Below are 20658 nucleotides of genomic sequence, written 5' to 3'. Positions count from 1 at the left end.
CTGTTTACCCCAAAGCAGCTCAACAGACTGCCAGAGCCATCCCAGTTACAGCGAAGTCTGGAAACTAATTTTCACAGATGTGTCTTCTCAGCAAGGAAGATCCATCAGAAGTAGAGAAAGGAGAAGTGGGGGTGGACGGTCACCTTGGTGATGAGGCTGCCTACGTAGGGCAGGACTCCCCGAGCAGCTAGGTAGACTTTCCAGTGGCAGGAGGCGATGAGCTTCTGGTAGAGAGCCAGGTACTCTGCAGCACACTCCCCAGCAACACTCAGCTCGTCCAGGTAACTGCACCGGACAGAGATGGGACGCCCTTAGAGAGCACTAACTCCCTCCTTTGTATCTACTGTTTAGCCTCTCCTCCTCCTACAGGTGGATGGAGGCCACCTGAGAAACCCCACACTTCCCTCACTGAAAGGATTCACAACACTTCAGGGAATGGCTGACAACCCTCTGAAACACCTGTCTCTCCGTGCTCACTGCCTGAGGACTGCGGAGGACAATGAGTGACAATTACGTCTGTGTTCAGAGGCACTCACCAAATACCCATTGCTGCTTTACACTAATACCATAAAGCGCTGTCTGGTTTCTGTGGCCAGGTCGAGGTGGTTCTATACCACTCAGGGTGCTTCCCAGCCCTCAATTCTGTATTCAGTCCAGAGCAAGGGAAAGGCATTCAATTATTCTAGCCACTGTCCCCACCCATCCCACATGGTACCTGGTGAGGAGGTCAAGGACTTGCTGCTTGCGGCTGGGGACAGTAGCAAGAGCTTCCACGATGGTACAGGCTGCCTGCCGTGCTGCTTGTGTTGCTGGGGTAAAGAGCACCTGCCAGACATGGGAGAAGAAATGGGGCTGGCTCAGAGGACACCCTGGTTTTTTTTTTTAGGCCCACAGCACCAGCTAATACACTGCCCCTAGTTACAGGCCATGCACTAGTTTGCTCCTGTGAGGGAACAGGGTGGGATGTCAGGGAGCAAAGGACAGTTCTGTTGTGACCTGTCCCAGTTGGTGGCTGCACTTAAGAACTTCTACTTGAAAGGAAGTGACAGGCAGGAAACGAAAAACAGAGGGCACTTGCAAGGGACCCCAGAGGCCGTTACCTGCCGAAGCCAGTTGTTGTGGCCCAGCTTGAGGTCAAGTGGGGTGGTCCTCTTCCCCCGCCGGCTCAGGAACTGTTTCCACCTCCACACGTACTTCTCAGTCAGGTAGAGTCGGTGGAGTTCTGACTTGCTGGGGGATTTCCCGTTGCCATCTACCCCTGCAAGGCAAAGATGGCAGGCAGGGGTAAGTGTAAAAACCCAGCGGAAGCAGGGGCTGCTGGGAGTGGCAGGAAGGAAGAGGCACACCTCGGATAGGCAGGCACTTCTTCCAGGCTTCATAAGATGCCTTGGGATCTCTCTTGAGCCACAGCTGAGCCTGGGCATGGATCTCATTGCAGTACGGTTTCACCGTGGTGAGGGCCTCCACAGGCACGTCCTGGATGAGGGAGCAGCACAGGGTGAGCATTTGCTAGCACAGAGGGCCCCACCTTGGGATGGCACTAACACTCTAGGGGTGACATGAAAAACACCATGCAGCTTTGATGGCCCAACAGGGGCTCTTGTTAACCCTATCTGCACCCACATGAAGAGTGTCATCATCTCCACATAGACACTGAGAGCACAGACTTGAAAGTGGAGTTTTACTGCCACTTGGTAAAGACCACTGAGCAGCTTGGAAGCTGGAACCATACAAGGTCCTGTCCTAGGCACTAATTAAGTCAGAGCATCTTTAGATCCAAGGAGTCTACTCTGTCATTTATTTTAAATAATGTTCCAGGTGGACACTGCTTTCCACTTGAGAGATGAGGAAACTGAGAACATAATTATCTTGCCCAAAGTCTTCGGGGTCAGTAACCAGGAGAGCCATATTAGACACCAAGCATGTTTTAGCACCGTGGGTTTCTACCCATGTATGTAGAGCATGTGCACATGTAGGAGAGGACACAATGCCCGTGGGAGTCATGGCCATCTATTTAAAGGTCTCACTCTGCTCTAGGCTTTTATGCTGTTGAGTTTACATTATTCCACACAACCCCCAAATCCCAACCCACCTCTGCTGTATAAAAGCCAAGACTAGTACTACATACACTAAAGTAAACTAAAGCCTGGCGCTCACCTCAGTCAGTGAGCTGACTCTGAGGAAGCAGGGCCCAGCACTCAAGAGGCCATATGTCTCCCCCAGTCCCACCATTCCTTCCAGCCCTCAATGTCACAGCACCTTGTTTTTCTTGCTGGTTGGGGCAGGTGGTTTAATCAGCTTCTGCAAGATCCGCAGACACATGAGGGTAATGTTCTCAACAACCACTGGTGTCTTGATGTTCACAGCCATGAGGAAAAGACTGAGTGCTGGGGGTGGATAGGAGTCAGTCAGTACACAGGAGCCACTTGCCACAGCAAGGCTGCCCAAGGATACACATGGGCCACCTACCCCAGCAAGGCTGCCCAAAGGGCTCCCACCCCTCACCCGTGTATAGGAGATGTACCTTCCTGTTTACTGAAAAGTGCCCACCCGATGGTCCCAAGCTCACCACATCGTAAGCGGAGTTCCCAGCAACTGTCCTCCTTGGAGATGGAATCTGTCAGCAGCAGCATCTCATACTGAAGGCTGCTAGCCTGGAAGGCCAGCAGGACAAGGAGAATCAGTGGGGTCTTAAAAGTCCAGGGGCCAGAGTGAGCTCTGATTATAGGACCCCACTAAAATCTGCAGTCATGGGTGTCCTACCAGGACAAGAAGACATGGGAGACCCTGTACTACAAGTTTATCTGGGGCATGAACACTGCAAGCAGGCCATTCTCTCCCACCTCCATCTCCAACACTGGCCTGGAGAACAGGTCAGACAGGAGCTGGTCTGCTTACCAGGTCAGGATTCGCCCAGTGGCCCTTCAGTGCAGTAGAGACTTTACCAATGATCAGGTCGTTCATTTGCTGGGTGGCCTCTGGGTTGTCTCTGAGGAAGCAAAGCAGGAGTTCCGTTAGTCACAATGTAAGCTGTGAGACCCATCTTCTCAACTATAGGTCTAGACTTTTCTACTTTCTTCCCAGGAACAAGACTATGTCTTTGATCTTAAGGGGTCTCTGATGGGAGGGGACTACTACCACAGTGTCCTTTCCAAGAGACAGGGACAGAAGGAAGAATAATAGCATTAACATGGACATCCACATTGCAGGCAGCAGGGCCCCAGCATCTGCTGGTGTCCGTCTCTAAAACCGGAGTCCACACTCAGTGCAGCTCCATGTCACTTCTGTACAGCACCTCACTTCCCAGCTATGTGCCTTCCTAGCAACAAAATGTACCCTCAAATGGCATCCAAGACCCTAAGGATCTGCTTTGTTCCGGGTGCTACCCACTCCTCTCCCCTCTTTATGCCCCCTGTAAGGACCCGACCCCCCCCCCCCCCCCCCGCAACTTTCTAGGCCTATCCACTCAGCATCTCCAGTAGCTGCTTCTTCACATGCAGCCACAGTCTTGCTTCTAGAAAGCCTGTGCTCATGGGCCACACCTCAGAGAAGCCATTCTATACATGAAGCCATACATGAGCCAGCCCTGTCCTAGCAGAGTGACCTCACTGCTCATCTCAACAATCCCCATGTAGAACGTAAGCCACCGCGTGTGCAGTGAGTGCTTAGTGCTCAGGACTCAACAGCACAGCTTGCAAAAGGGAACTGGGAAGAAAATCCTCTAAGTACACACACACACACACACACACACACACACACACACACACAACTGTGAGGGTTTCTGCAACATATGTACAGTGTCCAAAGAGGCCAGAAGAGGATGCTGGATCCCCTGAAACTGGAGTTGTGGGTGGCTAGGTGATGAACTTCAGTTTTTCCCTGTAAGTGGAGTATATGTACTCATAGCCTGAGCCATCTCCCCAGCCTAATTACTGAAAATTTACCACAGTCACTCCCCATCTTTAAGGCATGTACTATTACTGGAATTTTTCGGATGAGCCTTTTGTCCAAGGCACATGGTGCATAGTGCCAGATCCTGAGCTGGTCCTTCTGACCAGAGTCTAAGCACTCATCCCTATACCCCTCTGCTGCTTCTTGAGGGCCCCACCCCCAGGATATTCTTGAATCTAAGAGTTCCTTCACTCTCTTCTCTTCCCCCAGTAAGACTCAGGATATTCCCTCAGCACACACCACCTGAGCTGTCAGAGCTCATGGACAGACCACTCACAGGAACTGATAGAGGTGCTTCCCACTTCTACATGCCTCCCATCTCCCTCACATCCTCTGGGATAAGCCAGCCAACCACTTGGCTCAACCCTGCACCCACTAGTGCTAGCCGGCATCACTGCTGCCCCCACTCCAGCATAAGGAACAAACTCTGACCTAGTCAGGAGGCACATGAGCTGGCGGACCTCCTCACGAATGGCTGCAGCACCTCTGCGGAGGTTGTAATCAAAGAGCTCTCGGATGAGGCCCTGGGAGACGAGGATGTGCCTCAGGGCTGGATTGGTGGCCAAGGCCCTCAGCAGTGTGATACAATGCTCCGTGACAGCTGAGGCACAGCCATAGCACTTGGTGGAGGAGGTGTGGCCACAGCCTAAGACAGACAAAGCACGGTACTGGCTGGCAGTAAATGTGGGCTGCACGGATGTCCGGGATGACTTGGTGGCTGCTTCTCTTTGCTGTAGATCATACTCCAACAGCTCTTTGCGTGAAGCAAAGACTTTCTAAGAATGGAATAAATAAATAAATGAGAAATGTGTACGATATAATTTATTCTTCTTGATAACCCTACCACTTATGTCTTTTATTCTCATTTAACAGGGGGGAACTGGAGCTTTGAATGACTGGCTTGACCGAGGTCAGAACTGGAAATCACAACAATCCCAGGATACAACTCCTCACTTGCCACAAACACTATTTTTTTAAAGGGTTAGGGAATCAGATTTCTGAGCAAAAGTCTTGACCGAGGTCAGAACTGGAAATCACAACAATCCCAGGATACAACTCCTCACTTGCCACAAACACTATTTTTTTAAAGGGTTAGGGAATCAGATTTCTGAGCAAAAGTCATCAGCAACTTGGTGGGCAAGGCCGGCTGGCTGCTCTTCTACAATGTTGGGCCTCTGCTGCTGGCCGGCATCCTACCCATAGAAACCATGTGGGCACATTAAAGGAAAACACGGCTCACTACAGCTGGAGTGAGCCTATAAACACGGCATACATGGCATCCAAAAAGGGGCAGAATCTTTGCATTACTTTTAAAAACCTAGAATCCCTCATTAAGCAAAGATTTGCTGTTTACTAATGTCCATCCCACCTCTATCATGCTGTTTCTGACTGCAAACAGATCTGAACAATGGCCATCACCTTAGGGCAGGAGGAGCCAATGATCTAGCTGCAGGGCCATGGGGCAAATTGGGCTGGACAGGGAGCCTGGATGGGGAAAGGATGCCCTGAAAGCATAAAGTACCTACTACAAGCTACTCCCATTTCCTACCTGGATGATTTTGGAGAGCTCATCAAATGAGTTCTTACAGTCTCCACAATACTCTTGGGCCAGCTGCAGGATGTAGCGATTCACACTGGCTGAAGTGGAGCTGATGCCTCCCGCTGTTCCTGAGTCTTCCTGCAATCCCAAGATGTCAAGTGTCAGACCTCACTAAGGAGGGCGGCCTTCCACTCTTCACCCAAATACCTTCCCGTCTGGGAGCACCTGTGGCTTTTCTGGAGCTGCTTCATTCACTTTGCAGAGCAGGCTCTCCAGCTGGGGCCGATGTCCCATGAGCTGATGGTACACACGGTCAGCTTTGTCTAGAAGTGTGTTGATGTTGGAAACAGCCTAAACCAAAAAGACAGGCAGTTGAAGGAGGTAAGTAAGATTTTACAGCTTGAATTTCCCTCCATGGCCCTAACTGATAGCAACCTATGAAACATGTCTTCCATTTAGACCAGGCACATGGCTCCATACTGTCCTTCAGAACAACCCTAGGAGGTGGCACATCAGTCTTAAAAGCACAAGTGCTGTGAGACACTTTGTCCTTTTGTTGTACTGAACAGGTGTCCCTCTTCTCGGCCCTCCTACTCCACCCTGCTGAGGCTGACTGTGGGATAAAGGTGTCACCCAGATCCTTCTGTCCTTCTGAATCTGATTGGTCTGCTCCTTGAGATGCTCATTTTGCACTAGCAACACTTCTCTAATTCCTATGCTTGAGTATAGCACATCTTTGGTCACTGTGGGCTCTACCCAAAAGCCAGGCCCATGGTTGTTGCTTTTCTCTGAGGCTCATTAACTGGGAGCTGAAGGCTCAGTTTGCTCACAGCTCTCCTCCAAAGTTCAGAGCCAAGCAGTGCTGGGGGCCTAGGACAGATGCAGGCTTACCTTCTTCCGATCTTCTTCATTCTCGATGGGATCCACCGCGCAACAAGGCTTGGCATAAAGCATGAAGTCAAAGCGGGCATATTTGCAGAAGCCACAGGCATTGCAGAGGAAGGGATCCTTTTCATCATAGTTGATGGACCTGAAAAACCAAAGTGCCCAGGTCAGTGGGAACCAAGGGTTAGGGTGAGAAGGAGGAGAGGCTGTGTCCACTCTATATTTTGGAACAACGGCAGCAATTACCAAAGGAATAACAACCAACAGAAGAGGGTATGGGCAGCCCAGTAAGTAGAGCAAACACGCACATACACACTCTTCTGCTTCCTCCTCTTCCTCCCACCCACAGACCACTTCTATAATCCTCTAAACCACAGGACACCAGACAGGGACCTTGCCCATCCTGAAACTGCTACAGAAGAGCACAGAATGTGCTTGCCCAGGCCTGTAGGACAAGTCACCTGCACTTGTGACACTGGTATACATTCTCTCCACAGTTGCCACAGACGCCTGGGTTGGCAGGAACAGAGGCACTGCATCGAGGACATTGAAGGGTCTCTGTGGAGGCCTGGTAGTTCTCATAGAAGTCTGCAAACTCGATCATCAGGTTAGAGGCCACAATGGGCAGAGGCAGGTCTATCTTGACTTCTGTCTGTCCAGGCGTCAGCTGAACTTTCTTGGCTTTGTGCCAGCGAGCTGGCCTAGGAAAGACAACAAAAGCTACGGAGAAGAGCCTCCCATGTGACCCTCAGTAAAGACAGACGCCTAGTTTCCTAAGGCAATTAAGTGACTATTCAAAGAAAAACAATTCCCTGAAAAGAGGGGGAAAGGAAGGCAGGCAGCTGCTTCTCCAGGGTCTAGGCAGGTTAGTGAGTTCTCATCCCACCATCAAAGAAACTTCTCACAACAGAGACCAGTACAGAAAACCACAATTGACCGAACAGCAGAGAGCCCAGTCCAACTGTACACCTACGACACAACCTGCTTGGGATCAATGCACAAGAATCCTAACAGCAGAGGAAAAGGAAGTTCACTGTAAGATTTTTGTCTCTTAGAGGAGTCAGAGACGAAACTACCAGCATATAGCTTTACCAACACTGCTGCCTAAATAGGACCTGAATAAGACAATAGCAACAGACATGCTAATGTGACTGAGAGAGAGCTCAAGGCTTCATCTATAGACACAAACAACGGGGAGCTAAGAGATGCTGAGAGCAGAGGGACAGTCCTCCCCAGGGAAGAGCTCACAGACAACTGTTTATCCAGTACCAAGTGGTAGCCCTGACATCATTTATACTCAAGTAACATTATATGGACTAGATGAACTGTATTTATATATTTAGGAATACAAACCTGCACACATGGACATGAAACAACAATGAAAGAAAAAAAGGCCATGAATTTGAATAGGGGAGGGGAGCTACCTGGGAGGAGTGAGAGGGAGGAAAGGGGAAAATGATATAATTATACTATAATCTTAAAAAGTATATAAAATGAAACAGAAATTCTTTAAATTGTTATAGTAACTTGAGATTCTAGAGAAACAGCAGCACCTCATCAAGAACAGGACTCCTAAAGTGTTGCCATATAAAAAGCCCACTAAGATGGCCGGTGGCAGTGGCCAGCAGACTGCTCATCTTGATGGCTGTCTTGGGAAGAAATATGAGTGTGGTCAAGAGACAACGAGAAAGAGGGTCTTGCTGTGGATGCATGAGCATGCTCTGTGGACAAGAGAACAGCACAGGCTGCTTACAACAGGAAATAGGAGCTATGCCTCATCAATCAGGCCCTTATGAGGTCTGAGGTTCTGCTCCCAGGTCTACACACACATTGACTATTTTAACTCTGAGAAATATCCTAAGGGCAGAAACTTCTCTTATATCACAGAGACTGAAATGAAGCACTTAAAGGTCTAGGCAGCTGGAGAGATGGCTCAGCAGTTAAGAGCACTGACTGTTTTTCCAGAGGTCCTGAGTTCAAATCCCAGCAACCACATGGTGGCTCACAACCTTCTGTGATGGGATCTGATGCCCTCTTCTGGTGTGTCTGAAGACAGCTACAGTGTACTTATATGTAATAAATAAATCTTTAAGGTCTAGGCAGAGATGGATCCGATCCACTCTACCAGTAGCTATGCTTACTCGGCAATATAGAAAACCAACCGAATGCCTCTGGGGAGAAAGTCTATCCTGACAGGTAGCAGCTCTTTAAGGCTTACTCCTTCTCCAAGAGCAGGTTTCTTGGTAGAGAGCCGAGTCACTCACTGGTCACTGCGAGCTGACTGCTCCTTCTGCGGACACAACAGCACTTGAGCCTTGACAGACCAGTCACATCTACCTCTGCTCAGCAAGAACACCTGAGACTTTGGCAACTGCTTGTTCCCTGGGGAGTCAACGACATGCCTAACCCAGATGCTGGGACAGATAGGAAGGACAGGCACCTGCAGGAATGAAAATGCAGTGGAGAAAATGCAGAGGAATACTTTCTCTCTGTGAGCAGATGCATGGCTGCCTTTCCCCAAATGCCAACCACTTTCCAATTCGTAAGGTTTGCACAAGGCAAGAGAAGCTGGAGGCCCTCTTCAATGCCCCCACCTGGGCAGGCTGAGAGGAACCTTTCTTGCCTCCTCCCTGTTGTCCATGTGCCAACACTGTTGCGACTGAGAAAACACAGAGCCCTTAGGTGCGTCTGTCTGAACCCTGCAGGACACAGCTATACTCAGGGACACCTGCAAAGCCCGTACTTATTTTTCAACTCCACAATGGCCTGCACAGTTCGGTTGTTGTAGTACAGGTTGATCGTCCGCACCATCTTGGTCCGTTTCAGGTCTCCAATTTTCACTGTCACTTTGCTGATGGTGTGACTGCCAATTAGCTTTACCACCTGCTGGGTGGTGGTGTACCGCGTGTCCACTTTGATGGAAGACAGCTTGATATACTAAATACGAGAGCACACAAAACAACACAATGAGTGTCCGTCCATCCACTTTCTTCAGCGCTCATCAGCACAACCGCCTCTCCACCCACAGATGAGGTTTCTACTCAAGGCACCCAGTGCGCTGGGTGAGAATCCACAGTGCCAGGCAGCAACTACTGGAAACTCCTCATAATAGCACCAGTCTTTGGAAATGGGAACCAGAGGACCTGAAAACCTCAGGATGGCCCTGCTTCAATTATTACTTACACAGAACGGCACTTCAGGGTTATTGCACACCAGGCAGGGGTCGCTCTCCAGATAATAGCCATCAAACTCCACCAAGCCGGACAAGGTACTAGGGAAGAAAGCAGTTTCAGCATCAGCAAAGTCTCCTTCTAGGACCATGCCAGAGCCATCTCCCACTCCCCCAAATCCCTGTGAGTGTAAGAGAAAGGACTGCAGCTCAGATGGGCATAGTAGACACAGGAAGAAAGGTCAAATAATCGACTCAGGTGCTTCCTACTTCTAAGCGGATGTACAAATCCAGAAAGGAATTAAAACCTCACTCAGAAGAGTCATGATTAAATTTATTCTTTTTTTTAAAATAAAGTTCCTAAATTATGTTTAAAATATATAAATCTTATGCTATACAAATACTCAAAAGTTGTTTTCTATAACTCACTATTTAAGAAACCGGGGAAATGGGTCAGGACATGGTACCTGCCGTGTAGGCATGAGTTCAGATCCCTAGAGCCAACATCAATGTTGGATGTGTATGGTACCTTATCTACAATTCCAGCACGTGGGGAGCAGAGACAGGGCAGCCAAAGCAAACTGGCACCACATCAGCGAGCACTGAGTTCAGTTGGAGGCCCTGTCTCATCGGATACGATGGAGAGAATCTAAGAACCTCAGGGCGCCTACATGCTGTACACATGTGCCCACAGACAAGAACACAGACATACCACACACAAATGCACATTTAAAAAGCCAATACTAAGCCAATGTAACAATAAACCACAAACTTAAGCAATGTCCTCTTTTAAATATTTTTTCCCCTGAGGCAGACAAGATGGGTCAGAGGAGAGGGGAGCTTGCTGAGCAAGTGTGGCCATCTGAGTTCAATCCCTGGAACCCACAGAAAGGGGAGGGGAGGGAACTGACTCCACAGGGCTGACCTCTGACCTCCACATGTATGCACGGCATGCAAGCCCCTAGACGTCACAAGCGCACACACAAGGGTCCTTTTTCTTTTAATAAGAGAGGAAGACATTTGTGGGGACTTGCTTTATCTGGTTAGGTTAAGGTTTAAAGTCAGCCCTCTCACTATCTCCGGTCACATTCTGCATTTGGTGATCACACCTATCTAACTTCCAGAGCCTTGGTCACACAGGAGATAGCTGTAGGCTCACAGTCTGGGTGACACCTAAGGGACCACTGAGTTTGTGAGCACTCAGTCATGCACAACCACTACTCCAAGACTGCTCTTCTAACCACAGAAAGCAAACACAGCTCACTTGTAAATGTTGGAGTTGGGATGATTGGTGAGAATGTGGTTTTGAGTCCTCAGAATCTCCACAGCCTTCTGTGAATACTCCTTCAACTGAAATAGAATTCAAAAAAATTGGTTAAAAACCTGAATCCTGAGCTTACAAGAGGTGTTGCCACTAAACCTAGTGACCGGAGCTGGATACTCAGGCCCACGTGGTAGGAAAGAACTGACTCAAGCAAGCTCTCCTGTGATCTCCATATGCACCCCCCCATATACTCATATTAATCAATTGATCCATCCATCCATCCATCCATCCATCCATCCATCCATCCATCCAATTGGAAAAAGATTTGCTTTTGTCTCTCCAGCTGCTGGTCTAACTCACAATGGTTAACAGTCTACCTTCTTCACAAGCATCCATAGTCCCTGAACAAGGCAGCCTTTGTCACTTGGAGAAAGATTACCTCACTTTAGGGAGAAGTCAGCAGTGATTACCTAGTTGCAGCCTATTCCTGGCTCCCAAGCAGCCCTTCCTTCCCAGGCTGAGCCAGCCGCCTGCTGTGCACCTCTACTACATTTAGACTGAAGAAAGGCAAACGGTACTCAACAGTAACAGCACTGTAACACCGTGTCACACATGCTACTAGCACTAGATAGATTCAATCGACATTTCATGTGTGGAGATGACCAGGATAATGTTCTTCACTCAAGAGAAAAGATTCCACATGGGGGATAGGAAGTGAGGTAGGGCTTCTCTTTTACCTTTTTCTCTGTCTGTGCAGTTTTCAGGGAGAAATAGCCCAGTAGGTCCACAAACTGGGCAGCCTTCCGACCATACGCTGGGAGTTCTGGCCAGATAGACCACATGAGATCTAGCAAGAGCTCCTGCTGAGCCTTGTTGGAGTTTCTGTAGGTAAATGGCAGCTAGGTTAGCAGGCAGCAATGAGTGAGACATCACCAAGGCCTGACACTGTCTGCACTGCTTCCCATGCAGTCATGGCGCGAGGTCTAGCGGCTGCCTAGCAAATGGAACACTGCTGTATCTTTTACTGTTGGCATCCCATCTTACTCCAGAGCAACTTATTCTTTAGCCAACTGTCATTTTAGGAGTTCCTGACCACACCCTTCTGAGTGAAAACTGTCCCCACAAGGGCATTAGCCTAGTAGCTACAAAGCAGATAGCTCAACAAAGAAACCTCCAGGACTTGAGAGAAATCGGCACAGACACCAGTATAGTGGGCCCACCTGTAGATGTGCAGTGTCAGGCAGTGGGCCTGCCAGCGCACTGAGGAAGAGTTGGACTCCAACAGGAAACAGCGCAGAAACTGGATCAGCGTCTCCTTGTCTGCAAATCTGTTCAGCTGGTTCACGAGAGCTGTGCACAGCTGGTCCTCCTGGCTACCCGAGCTCTCACCTGCAACATCAGGGTAGGACTGACTCACCCAAGGGCCCAGGGTCTTACAACCAGGTGGATTGGAAGTAAATCTATCTGTTCTAAAAGGATGTTCTAAATCGTTGGGATTTGCCAATTTCCAGTTACTTAGGGGCACAAATGGTTTGTCCATAGAGGGTCCAAGCATAGCCTCACCTCCCCCACCACCACCATGAAGGACAGGGCAGTAAGACTGGCACTGAGCCAATAGCTACAGCAGGTCTCAATAGTGAAAGCTGTCCTGTCTCTGTCCTCCTCAGAGATGGCTAATTCAGTGTTTCTTTCACCTCTGACCATCTGTCTCAGGTGTTCGAGGACTATGAAAAGTAAAGAAGGCAAAGGGGAAGGGTTGCTCAGCACCTCAGTGTACTCGGGGGACTAGGCAGCACTAGGACTGAGTATGGTCAAGTGCACCCTGGTCTTTCCTGTCTCTATCACAGAAAGCCACAGTCAATATAATGTCCCTTTCACCATGACTGAAAATGTGACCAGGAGACATTAAAGAGAATTTGGACACACTAGGGTAGACCTTTTCAGCATCTGCAATGACACAATGCACTGAGAGGGTTCAGCACCTAGCATAGGACCTCACCCTCTTTCTCTTTTTCCTTTTCTTCTTTCTTGCTCTTTTTGGTGGAAGATTTGGACTGAGTTGTAGCTTGTCCAGAACTGGTTGCAGGAGGGGCCGAGGAGGAAGCCACACTGGAGGAGCCTGTGGAGGCCGCCAGGGCTGCGAGCACTTTGCTGCCGCACAGAGCACAGGACAGCAGCTGCAGCAGCACAGGGGACACCCCCTCATCTACCAGAAAACTCACTTGCAGGAGGAAGTACAGGACCGCTGTGAGGAGGAGAAAGGTAGAGTCGGCTCTGGAATCACTGAACTACTTCCCACATGGGCGTGCGGCTGTGGGATGGGACAAGGCTTTCTCCCCAATTCACAAAGGCATGGGGTGACCACACTGAGGGGATCCAGCCCCAAAGTCTCAAGTAAATAAATTCTATACTCCTGTTCTGTATGACTTTATTACTACAGTCTGGGAGGCCTGCTCTGCACTTCTCTGCCCAAGTTTTGACAAGCAACACTCGTCAGTGAAGTTATGACTTGTGTTCTGTTAGCAACTGTATCTCCAGGGCCAGTTCACAGCTTAATACAGACAGCTCACCACAGACATGACAGTGGCAACCCAGGGAGGACTGCTTACAGTCATCTTTGATGCAGAACTTCTGCCAGTTGATGGTTCGCTGGGCAGCAATCTCTGCACAGGCCTTCAGATGCTCCATCTGAAACAGAAGCCAATCACAGGTAAGCGATGCCTAGAAATAACAGGCTGCTCTGTGTGTCAGGCTTGAGACCACAAAGTAACCCTGGTCTTCAATGTGAGGCAGGTGTCCTCTTGGTTGGCTGGTGGACCTGGAACAGGGCCCACACACCTGCAGTTTAAACACAATGTCTCTGTCTGTTTCCACCCTGCTACCTCCTCCCGTTCCCCCAGGCACCCTGCCTTCAGTTTTCTGGAAAGCTGCAGGCAACTTACTGTGGCAAAGGAAGACCACGCCCCTAGAAGCTACAACCCACTTTTTCTTCACTATAAGAACAAGGACATGAAACAAGCAAGCCAGGCTGTCCTTAACAGAGATGAGGCCCGGATGTGAAACATCCCATTTACTCTCCTTAGGTACAGAGCACGCTTATGCTCGAGCTTCTTCAGTACTTGAGGACAAGATCCAAGGTAATCTTATGTATGACAATTGACCCATTTCACAGGTGAGGAAGCCTCAAGTCAACACCTCGGTGCCAGTGATTTACCTGGTACTTGACCCCAGACACAGCATTCTCTAAAATATTTACAAACCCTGCACTGCCCCGTGCTAGGACCTCCTTGGCCAAACCATACCACATGCCTGCCCCTGGCCCTATCATCCCAACCCTCATACCAGGCTGATGAGCGTGTCATACTGCAAAGCAGAGCCAGAACTGGCTGTAACCACACTGGCCCGGAGGAAGATGCCCTGCTCCTCCAGCAGCTTCTTGATCCCACGCACATGGGAGTCCAGGGTGTGCAGGTCTCGGAGCTGTCGGTATTTCTCCTTTGATCCACAGATGAAGAGCAGAAGTTTTCGGACTTGACGACGGACAAAAGGGGTCTGCTGGATCATTAGGTACTTGAGGGAGTAAACAACACAGCTCATATTATTCAGGGACTATAACCACCACCTGCAGCTACAACACCCTGGTTGTTTTGGGGGGGTTGTTTGTATTTTTAAACAAATGGTTACTAAAAACTTTAAGAGAGCATAAGCCAAGTCACATTCATCCATAGGGAACGGGGTAGGGGTGGATTCCCACAGGCTTCAGGTGCTGATCCTTTATGTAAGACGGTGTTGTATTTGCAGATACCGTACGCACGCCTTCTAGCATTAAATAATTTCTAGATTTCCCCCAACATGTACTATGGTGGAGATGTTTTTAAGTGATTATACTGTGCTGTTCAAGGAACACTGGCAAGAAAGACCTATAAACATTCAGCACAGAGGTCTTTTTTGGTGTTGTATGTGCTTGATCTAGTTGGTTATATCTGCGGGTGCAGCACACATGGATACTAACGGCCAAGTGGGTCAACTCCCAGCCTGAAAGTTCCTTAACGAGTCCAGGAGGGAGTAACACAGAAAGAAAAAGTAACTGGGGGACAATCCAATATCCATGCTCCTCTTCTCAAGTAGTTAGGAATCTACAAAGAGGCCAGTCTTCACATTAGCCCAGGGTGAAACTTCCAACTCTACTCTTCAGCTAAGGAGCTAGTAACAGGCACTCTGCCTTCCTTCCCAGAGTTGATAGTGGGCTATGGTGCTGGTTAAACTATTGCTTTCACTCCAAACCATTTGCTATCCTCACTGTGAGGCCTGGCCAAAACTGGGCAACCCCAAATGCCTCTCGGTGCTGACATCTTTCTTCTTAGTGTCTGTCACTGCGTGTCCTCGAGGGAAGCTGAAGGCAGGAGGCATGGGCTGTCTCAGGCCCTCATGATGCCCAAGACCCCAGTAACAGCCATTCAAAGAAGAGCTAGAGAGGGCTCTCCTTAGCAGCGTCCTTTCACACCCATGTCTACAATGCATCTCCTGAGAGCTCCAAGGTACCAGGAATAGCAGTAGTTCTTCCCAGAGAGCTGTGAGCACAGTGCTGGGCCTCCTGTCCTGCTAGGCTGCTGGTCGGTGCCTCTGTGTGGCCACTGTGCTCCCCTTTGGTCTGCTTGTTTCTCAGGGAGCTATCTGACCAGTCACCAGTTTCTCACTGACCAGTGTGGGAAGGGAAGCAGTGTATGTTCTATGTTCCTGACTGTCCTAAAAGACTAAGTGGCTGCCAAGCCTACAGGGACACATACAGACACAAAAACAAGAGCCAACAGCTGTTTTGACACAGGATCCCCAGTGTCACTACACAATACACTCCACAAGGGCACAAGCAGGACCTGAGTGCATAGAGGGCTCTGTGAAGACACTGAGTTAGAGTTAGGAAGGAAGCAACCCATGGAGGGGAAGGTAGAACCCACCTCTCCTGAGTAGACACTGCTCAGAGCATCACTCACCTCAGAGAGAAAGTAAAACCAGGAGTGATCAAAGACAGGAGGAGGAATTCGAGAGCTGGTATCTGCGATCTTTTTGATTTGGTAGGGAAGCCTCAGTACCATTTCTGTGAGCAGCTGGGTATAGGCTTCAAACACATCAGCAGCGTGACCCTAGAGAAGAACATCTTCATAAGAACCTGGGCTCACTAGTCAGGCTAGTCAATCACTAAGCATTAGGACGTCTTCCAAAGCTGGAGCCAAACTTGGGACATGAAAGAGTAACAATGGTGATGGAGCATATGGTCTTGAAAAACTCTGGCAGTTAGGCAAGAAAATGGCTGCTCAGCAGATAAAGGCGCTTGCCACCCAGCTTGATGACCGGAGTCTGATCCCTGGGATCAGCATGGTGGAAGGAAATCTGACTTTCAAAAGCTCTCTGAAACCCCCACACCCCACACACACAGGAGAGGGAGAGAGAGAAGAATGCAGGGGTACATACGTGCACATCCATATAACAAATTTTTCAATTATAACAGAACCTTTCTAGATTTATTTTACTCTGTTGCATAAATTTTTTGCATGCACGCATATATGTGCACAATAAATATGCCTGTTGGATCCCCCAGAATGGAGATACAGATAGGTGTGAGCCATCAAGTGTGTGCTGGAAATTGAACAAAGGTCATCTCCAAGAGTAACAAGTATTTTTAGCTACTGAGTCATCTCTCCAAAGCTCTTAACTGCTGAACCATCTCCTCAGCCCCTACTAAAAAGTTTTTTCCAGAGCCATTATGATCCCAGAGAGGCGGCTGCTTGATGATTACGAGCACTGGCCGCTCTTACGGAGGGTCTGTGTTTAATTCCCATCACCTACACGGCAGATCACAACCATCTGTAACCCCACAGTTACAGATGGCAGTGCTCATGACCCTGTGGAACAGCTAAGATTTCACCCTAATTCTCCAGGCACAGTACCTGAGGCCTACTGAGACTGGTTAGGAAACCACCATGCACCCCGGCTAGTAAGTAAGAGTACAGGAGATCTTCTTTTCCTGGGCTCATCTGCCCAGCATGTTCACAGCCTCTGAAGAGCTAGAGAGGGCACGTGACCACTGCTGCTGTTACCTTGTCTCATGTAAACTCTCATATTTCCCAAGAAGTTTCACATGAGAGAAAGTGACTGATCTCACTCTCTGCCTCAGGCTCACAACAAAGAGGCAGGAATGAGAAACCCTCCAGAGCAAGCTGGGAGGAATGGCCATTTGTGAGGTCATGATGAGATTAGAACCCATGTCCTGTGCAGCTCCTAACACTAGTCTTCCTAACTTTACTTATCAAAAGCAGAGCACACAGCTCTGAGGAGAGTCAAGAGCTGCCTCTGACTAGAGAGGCCTCACCTTCACATACTGGCGGAGAAAGAATGGGCTCATATCTGGCGGAGATGAAGTTGTGTGTGGTTTCAGCAACTGGCTGGTGGCCACAGGCTCCTCATCATTCTGCTGGCTCTTCCAGTATTCCAGCAGAGACTTGAGCACATGGAGGCAATAGTCCACAGCCCCAGAGCTCAGCAGGGCTGCTGCCGTGGCACTGGAGATGAGGGAAGACGACTGAGAGAGAAAACACAGAGCAGGTAAGGCCGAGTTGTAAAAACTGAACTGAGTCAGACAGGCGACACACTCACCACATGGCTATCTTAACAGCCCTGGCAGACATGCGCTCACCAGTCTGTTGTTGTATTACAAGTTTCTCAGATGGCTTAATTACTCTCCCCAGATCTTTGCAACAACTATATCCAAGAGAAAACAAATACTAACTCTTAACCTGACCACCTTGCTATACCTCTGTGCCAGGGAGGCAAAGCTTTCTCCTTCCCCTGAAGCAAGAACTTCATTTGAAGGAGAGAGAAAAAGTTCCACTCTAGGTCCTCCTTGGGCAACCTCACCCTCCCAGTAGGGGCTCTTCCTAAAAACTAGTCTCCTGGGGAGATGGTGGGTGACTGCATGCATAAGAAGCAGGCAAAAAGCAAAGCTACTGTACATAAGACCATTAGGAGAGCCTTGGAAATCCCAGCAAACCCCACAGCTCATAAGCTCATTAAGATTGGATGCAGTTCAACCCCGATTTCCACCGTCTCTGCTTTGTGCTAATCTCATTTCCCCACACACACTGGCTTTCTCTCTACTCTATTACCATACCTCATAGCAACAGACACTGGAGATCCTCTTAGCTACTCTGTGCTTTTCGGTATAGGCCCTTGCTTTTCAACAGTGGAACCTGCAAGCCCTTTCTTTAACCCCTCCATTGGCGGGTTTGTCAGTACGGACCTGGGCTTGGCAGGTATTCTAAAAAAAGGGAGAAGTTCTGCACCTGAAGAAGGACAGACTGGTACTTCCCTAGTTGACAATGGTTTTATTCTAACAGTGGATTACCTCTGTCCTCAGCCATGCACTAACCACTCCATTATCTTACCTCACCTCAAAACCATAAGCTCAAAGCACTAATACCTCACAGATGGAAGATTTGGATCCAGACTTGGTGCGGGACATGAAGACACTCAGGAGTCTCATCACGACCAAATGGACTTCATTCAAGGCACTGCGCTCGTTCTTCTTGGAGACATCCTGCAGGCAGAAGCAGAAGCCCAGACACCCATGCTTCCTCTAAGCTCCAACAAGACTGCTACCACCCCCATACACGCCTTTCAGCCTGAAGAGGAAAAAGGCTCCAGTAGGGCTGTGGGCTATACCTGGTGCAACGGAGGCCACTGCACTCAGAGGCCATGGAATATGACAAGGGCACACACCTTGTCATCTGTACTCCTCTAACGTCTACCTGACATAACCTGAGCCACCTGAGGAGAGACTCGGTGAGAGACTTATGGATCAGACTGTCCTGCACGAGTGATTTGATTGCTTTAATGGATGCAGGGATACTTGGGCTGAAGTGGGATTTATGCTCAGGACTATAAGAACAGGGAGCTGTATTCGTCCTCTCCTCTGCCACGTCAAATCCCCACCTTGCTTTCCTGCAGCGATGGACTATAACTTCAACTGCAAGCCGAATAAACTCTTCCCCCTTGATACTACTTTTGTCCCAGCACCAGGAATAAAACTTGAACCCAGAGGAAGCTCCTTTAAGGAAGGAGGAGTCTAAGAATGACTCCTGACTAATGCCCTCACACTGCTGTCCCACCCACAGCTGACCCCAGCTAACCTCTGCTCTCCACACAGCACTCTTCTCCAGCTTACCTTTTTGTCCATGCCCAGTTCAGCAATGAGCTGTGCGAGCAGGTTGTCCAGTGCTCCCTTGTCTTTCTCATCTTCTCCATCCAGATCTGTAGTGAGCATGAGAATCACCTAGAAGGCAGAGAAGGAACAGAGAGTCCACTTCCGAAGGCAGAAGGGCTGAGCGTGTGTGTCATGAAGCAATCCTGACCTCTGACTCTCTGCTCTAGCCTGAGATGCGGGAGGGCATTCCAGACTCCAGGACTATCGTAGCTTAAGTGCCCAGAGTTGTAAAACTCATCTGAGCCATTTGGAACACCATTGAAAAGCTTCACAAAACATTTTTATATACAACCGAGTAACAAGCCCATCATAGTAGTGTGAAAGAGGACATTGTGCCCATCTAGGAATTAAAAAGCACAGCATGTATCTATTACTCAGTAAGGGGAAAGAACACAAACCCACAGGGTGTCAGAACTCTTTTAAAACCTCCAAGCTCTGTCAATTACCTAGCTGTATGACCATGGGCATCCCTTTGCCACAGTTATAAACTAAAGGGTTGCAACTTGTAGCTCAGCCTGTATGCCATACTACTGTGACCTTAATTTAACATCAGCCCTGAGGACCCTGAAAAAGAAGTACATTGCCCACCCCCCAGAACAGAGTTGATCAGGAGAAATGAGGATACCTGCATGTATGGGATGGCCCGGACACCCCCAACATTCCGCAACTGGGGCAGTGTCTGCAGTAATCTTTCCAACAGCATCAGACGAACCATGTGTAGCCTGCAAGGCCAAGGAATGTACAGGAGACATGGAGTGACATACAGACAAGACGCAGCAGAGCACACTCCTACCTCCCGCCACCAAGGCCAATGAAGAGCAGACACTGAGAAACAGGCAATAAAGCTAGCCACACTGTTACATCCCTGCACCCAGGAAACTGAGGCAGGGGATCTGAGATCAAGACCAGCCTGGGCTCTGAGTGAGCTTCAGAGCTGTGGGTACTTAGTGAGATCCTCTCTAATAAGAGCAAATTAATAATTACTACTATTTTAAAAGTATTATAAACAACTCTATGTCCCAAACTGACATCTTCAACATAATGAACCTTCCATATAAAACACAAAATGTCAAAATTGATTTATAAAAAAACAAAAATAATTTTCTATCACACACAAAAAAAATGAATCTATATTAAAAAAAAAAATCTTTGCTTAACAAAAATCCAAATGCAGATCAACCTATATTGGTGAACTTTTCTTAAAATCTGTGCTAGAGGGGCTGGAGAGATGGCTCAGTGGTTAAGAGCACTGACTGCTCTTCCAGAGGTCCTGAGTTAATTCCCAGCAACCACATGGTGGCTCACAACCATCTATAATGTGATCTGATACCCCCTTCTGGTGTGTCTAAAGACGGCTACAGTGTACTCATATACATAAAATAAATAAATAATTTTTTAAAATCTGTGTAAGAAATAAATCTTATACAAACTCTTCTGGGGGAGTTGTGGGGACTGAAGCATGAGGCCAAAATAGAATCATAACAAAGACATTCCAAAGGATAATTCTAGATCTCAAGAAACACTAACAAAGCAAGTCCAAATATATGAAGGGCTAACTTGTGATCAGCTGTCCCCACAGTACAGTAAGACAG

At 48.6% G+C, this 20658-nt stretch overlaps 1 protein-coding gene across 1 annotated transcript in view; it reads right to left on the bottom strand.

Moving 5' to 3' along the window:
- Positions 1-20658, bottom strand: part of UBR4 (ubiquitin protein ligase E3 component n-recognin 4) — a 105586-nt gene that overhangs the window by 23999 nt on the left and 60929 nt on the right. Inside the window, exons 61-85 of the mRNA XM_080921716.1 lie at positions 19692-19788; positions 19028-19135; positions 18284-18400; positions 17177-17386; positions 15801-15950; positions 14152-14379; positions 13419-13497; positions 12809-13054; positions 12030-12198; positions 11547-11691; positions 10810-10895; positions 9560-9647; positions 9120-9313; positions 6838-7077; positions 6383-6521; positions 5717-5842; positions 5501-5629; positions 4384-4727; positions 2899-2989; positions 2570-2654; positions 2260-2387; positions 1347-1476; positions 1101-1258; positions 716-825; positions 144-285 (exon numbers count right to left, since the gene is read on the bottom strand). Of these exons, the coding sequence (XP_080777842.1) occupies positions 144-285; positions 716-825; positions 1101-1258; positions 1347-1476; positions 2260-2387; positions 2570-2654; positions 2899-2989; positions 4384-4727; positions 5501-5629; positions 5717-5842; positions 6383-6521; positions 6838-7077; positions 9120-9313; positions 9560-9647; positions 10810-10895; positions 11547-11691; positions 12030-12198; positions 12809-13054; positions 13419-13497; positions 14152-14379; positions 15801-15950; positions 17177-17386; positions 18284-18400; positions 19028-19135; positions 19692-19788 (3739 nt within the window). The remainder of the gene's footprint in view (positions 1-143; positions 286-715; positions 826-1100; positions 1259-1346; positions 1477-2259; positions 2388-2569; positions 2655-2898; positions 2990-4383; positions 4728-5500; positions 5630-5716; positions 5843-6382; positions 6522-6837; positions 7078-9119; positions 9314-9559; positions 9648-10809; positions 10896-11546; positions 11692-12029; positions 12199-12808; positions 13055-13418; positions 13498-14151; positions 14380-15800; positions 15951-17176; positions 17387-18283; positions 18401-19027; positions 19136-19691; positions 19789-20658) is intronic.

Source organism: Micromys minutus (assembly GCF_963924665.1).
Source record: "Micromys minutus genome assembly, chromosome: 9".
Lineage (NCBI taxonomy): Eukaryota > Metazoa > Chordata > Mammalia > Rodentia > Muridae > Micromys > Micromys minutus.
Note: the sequence above shows the minus strand (reverse complement) of the source record. Positions and strands in the feature narration are given on the sequence as shown.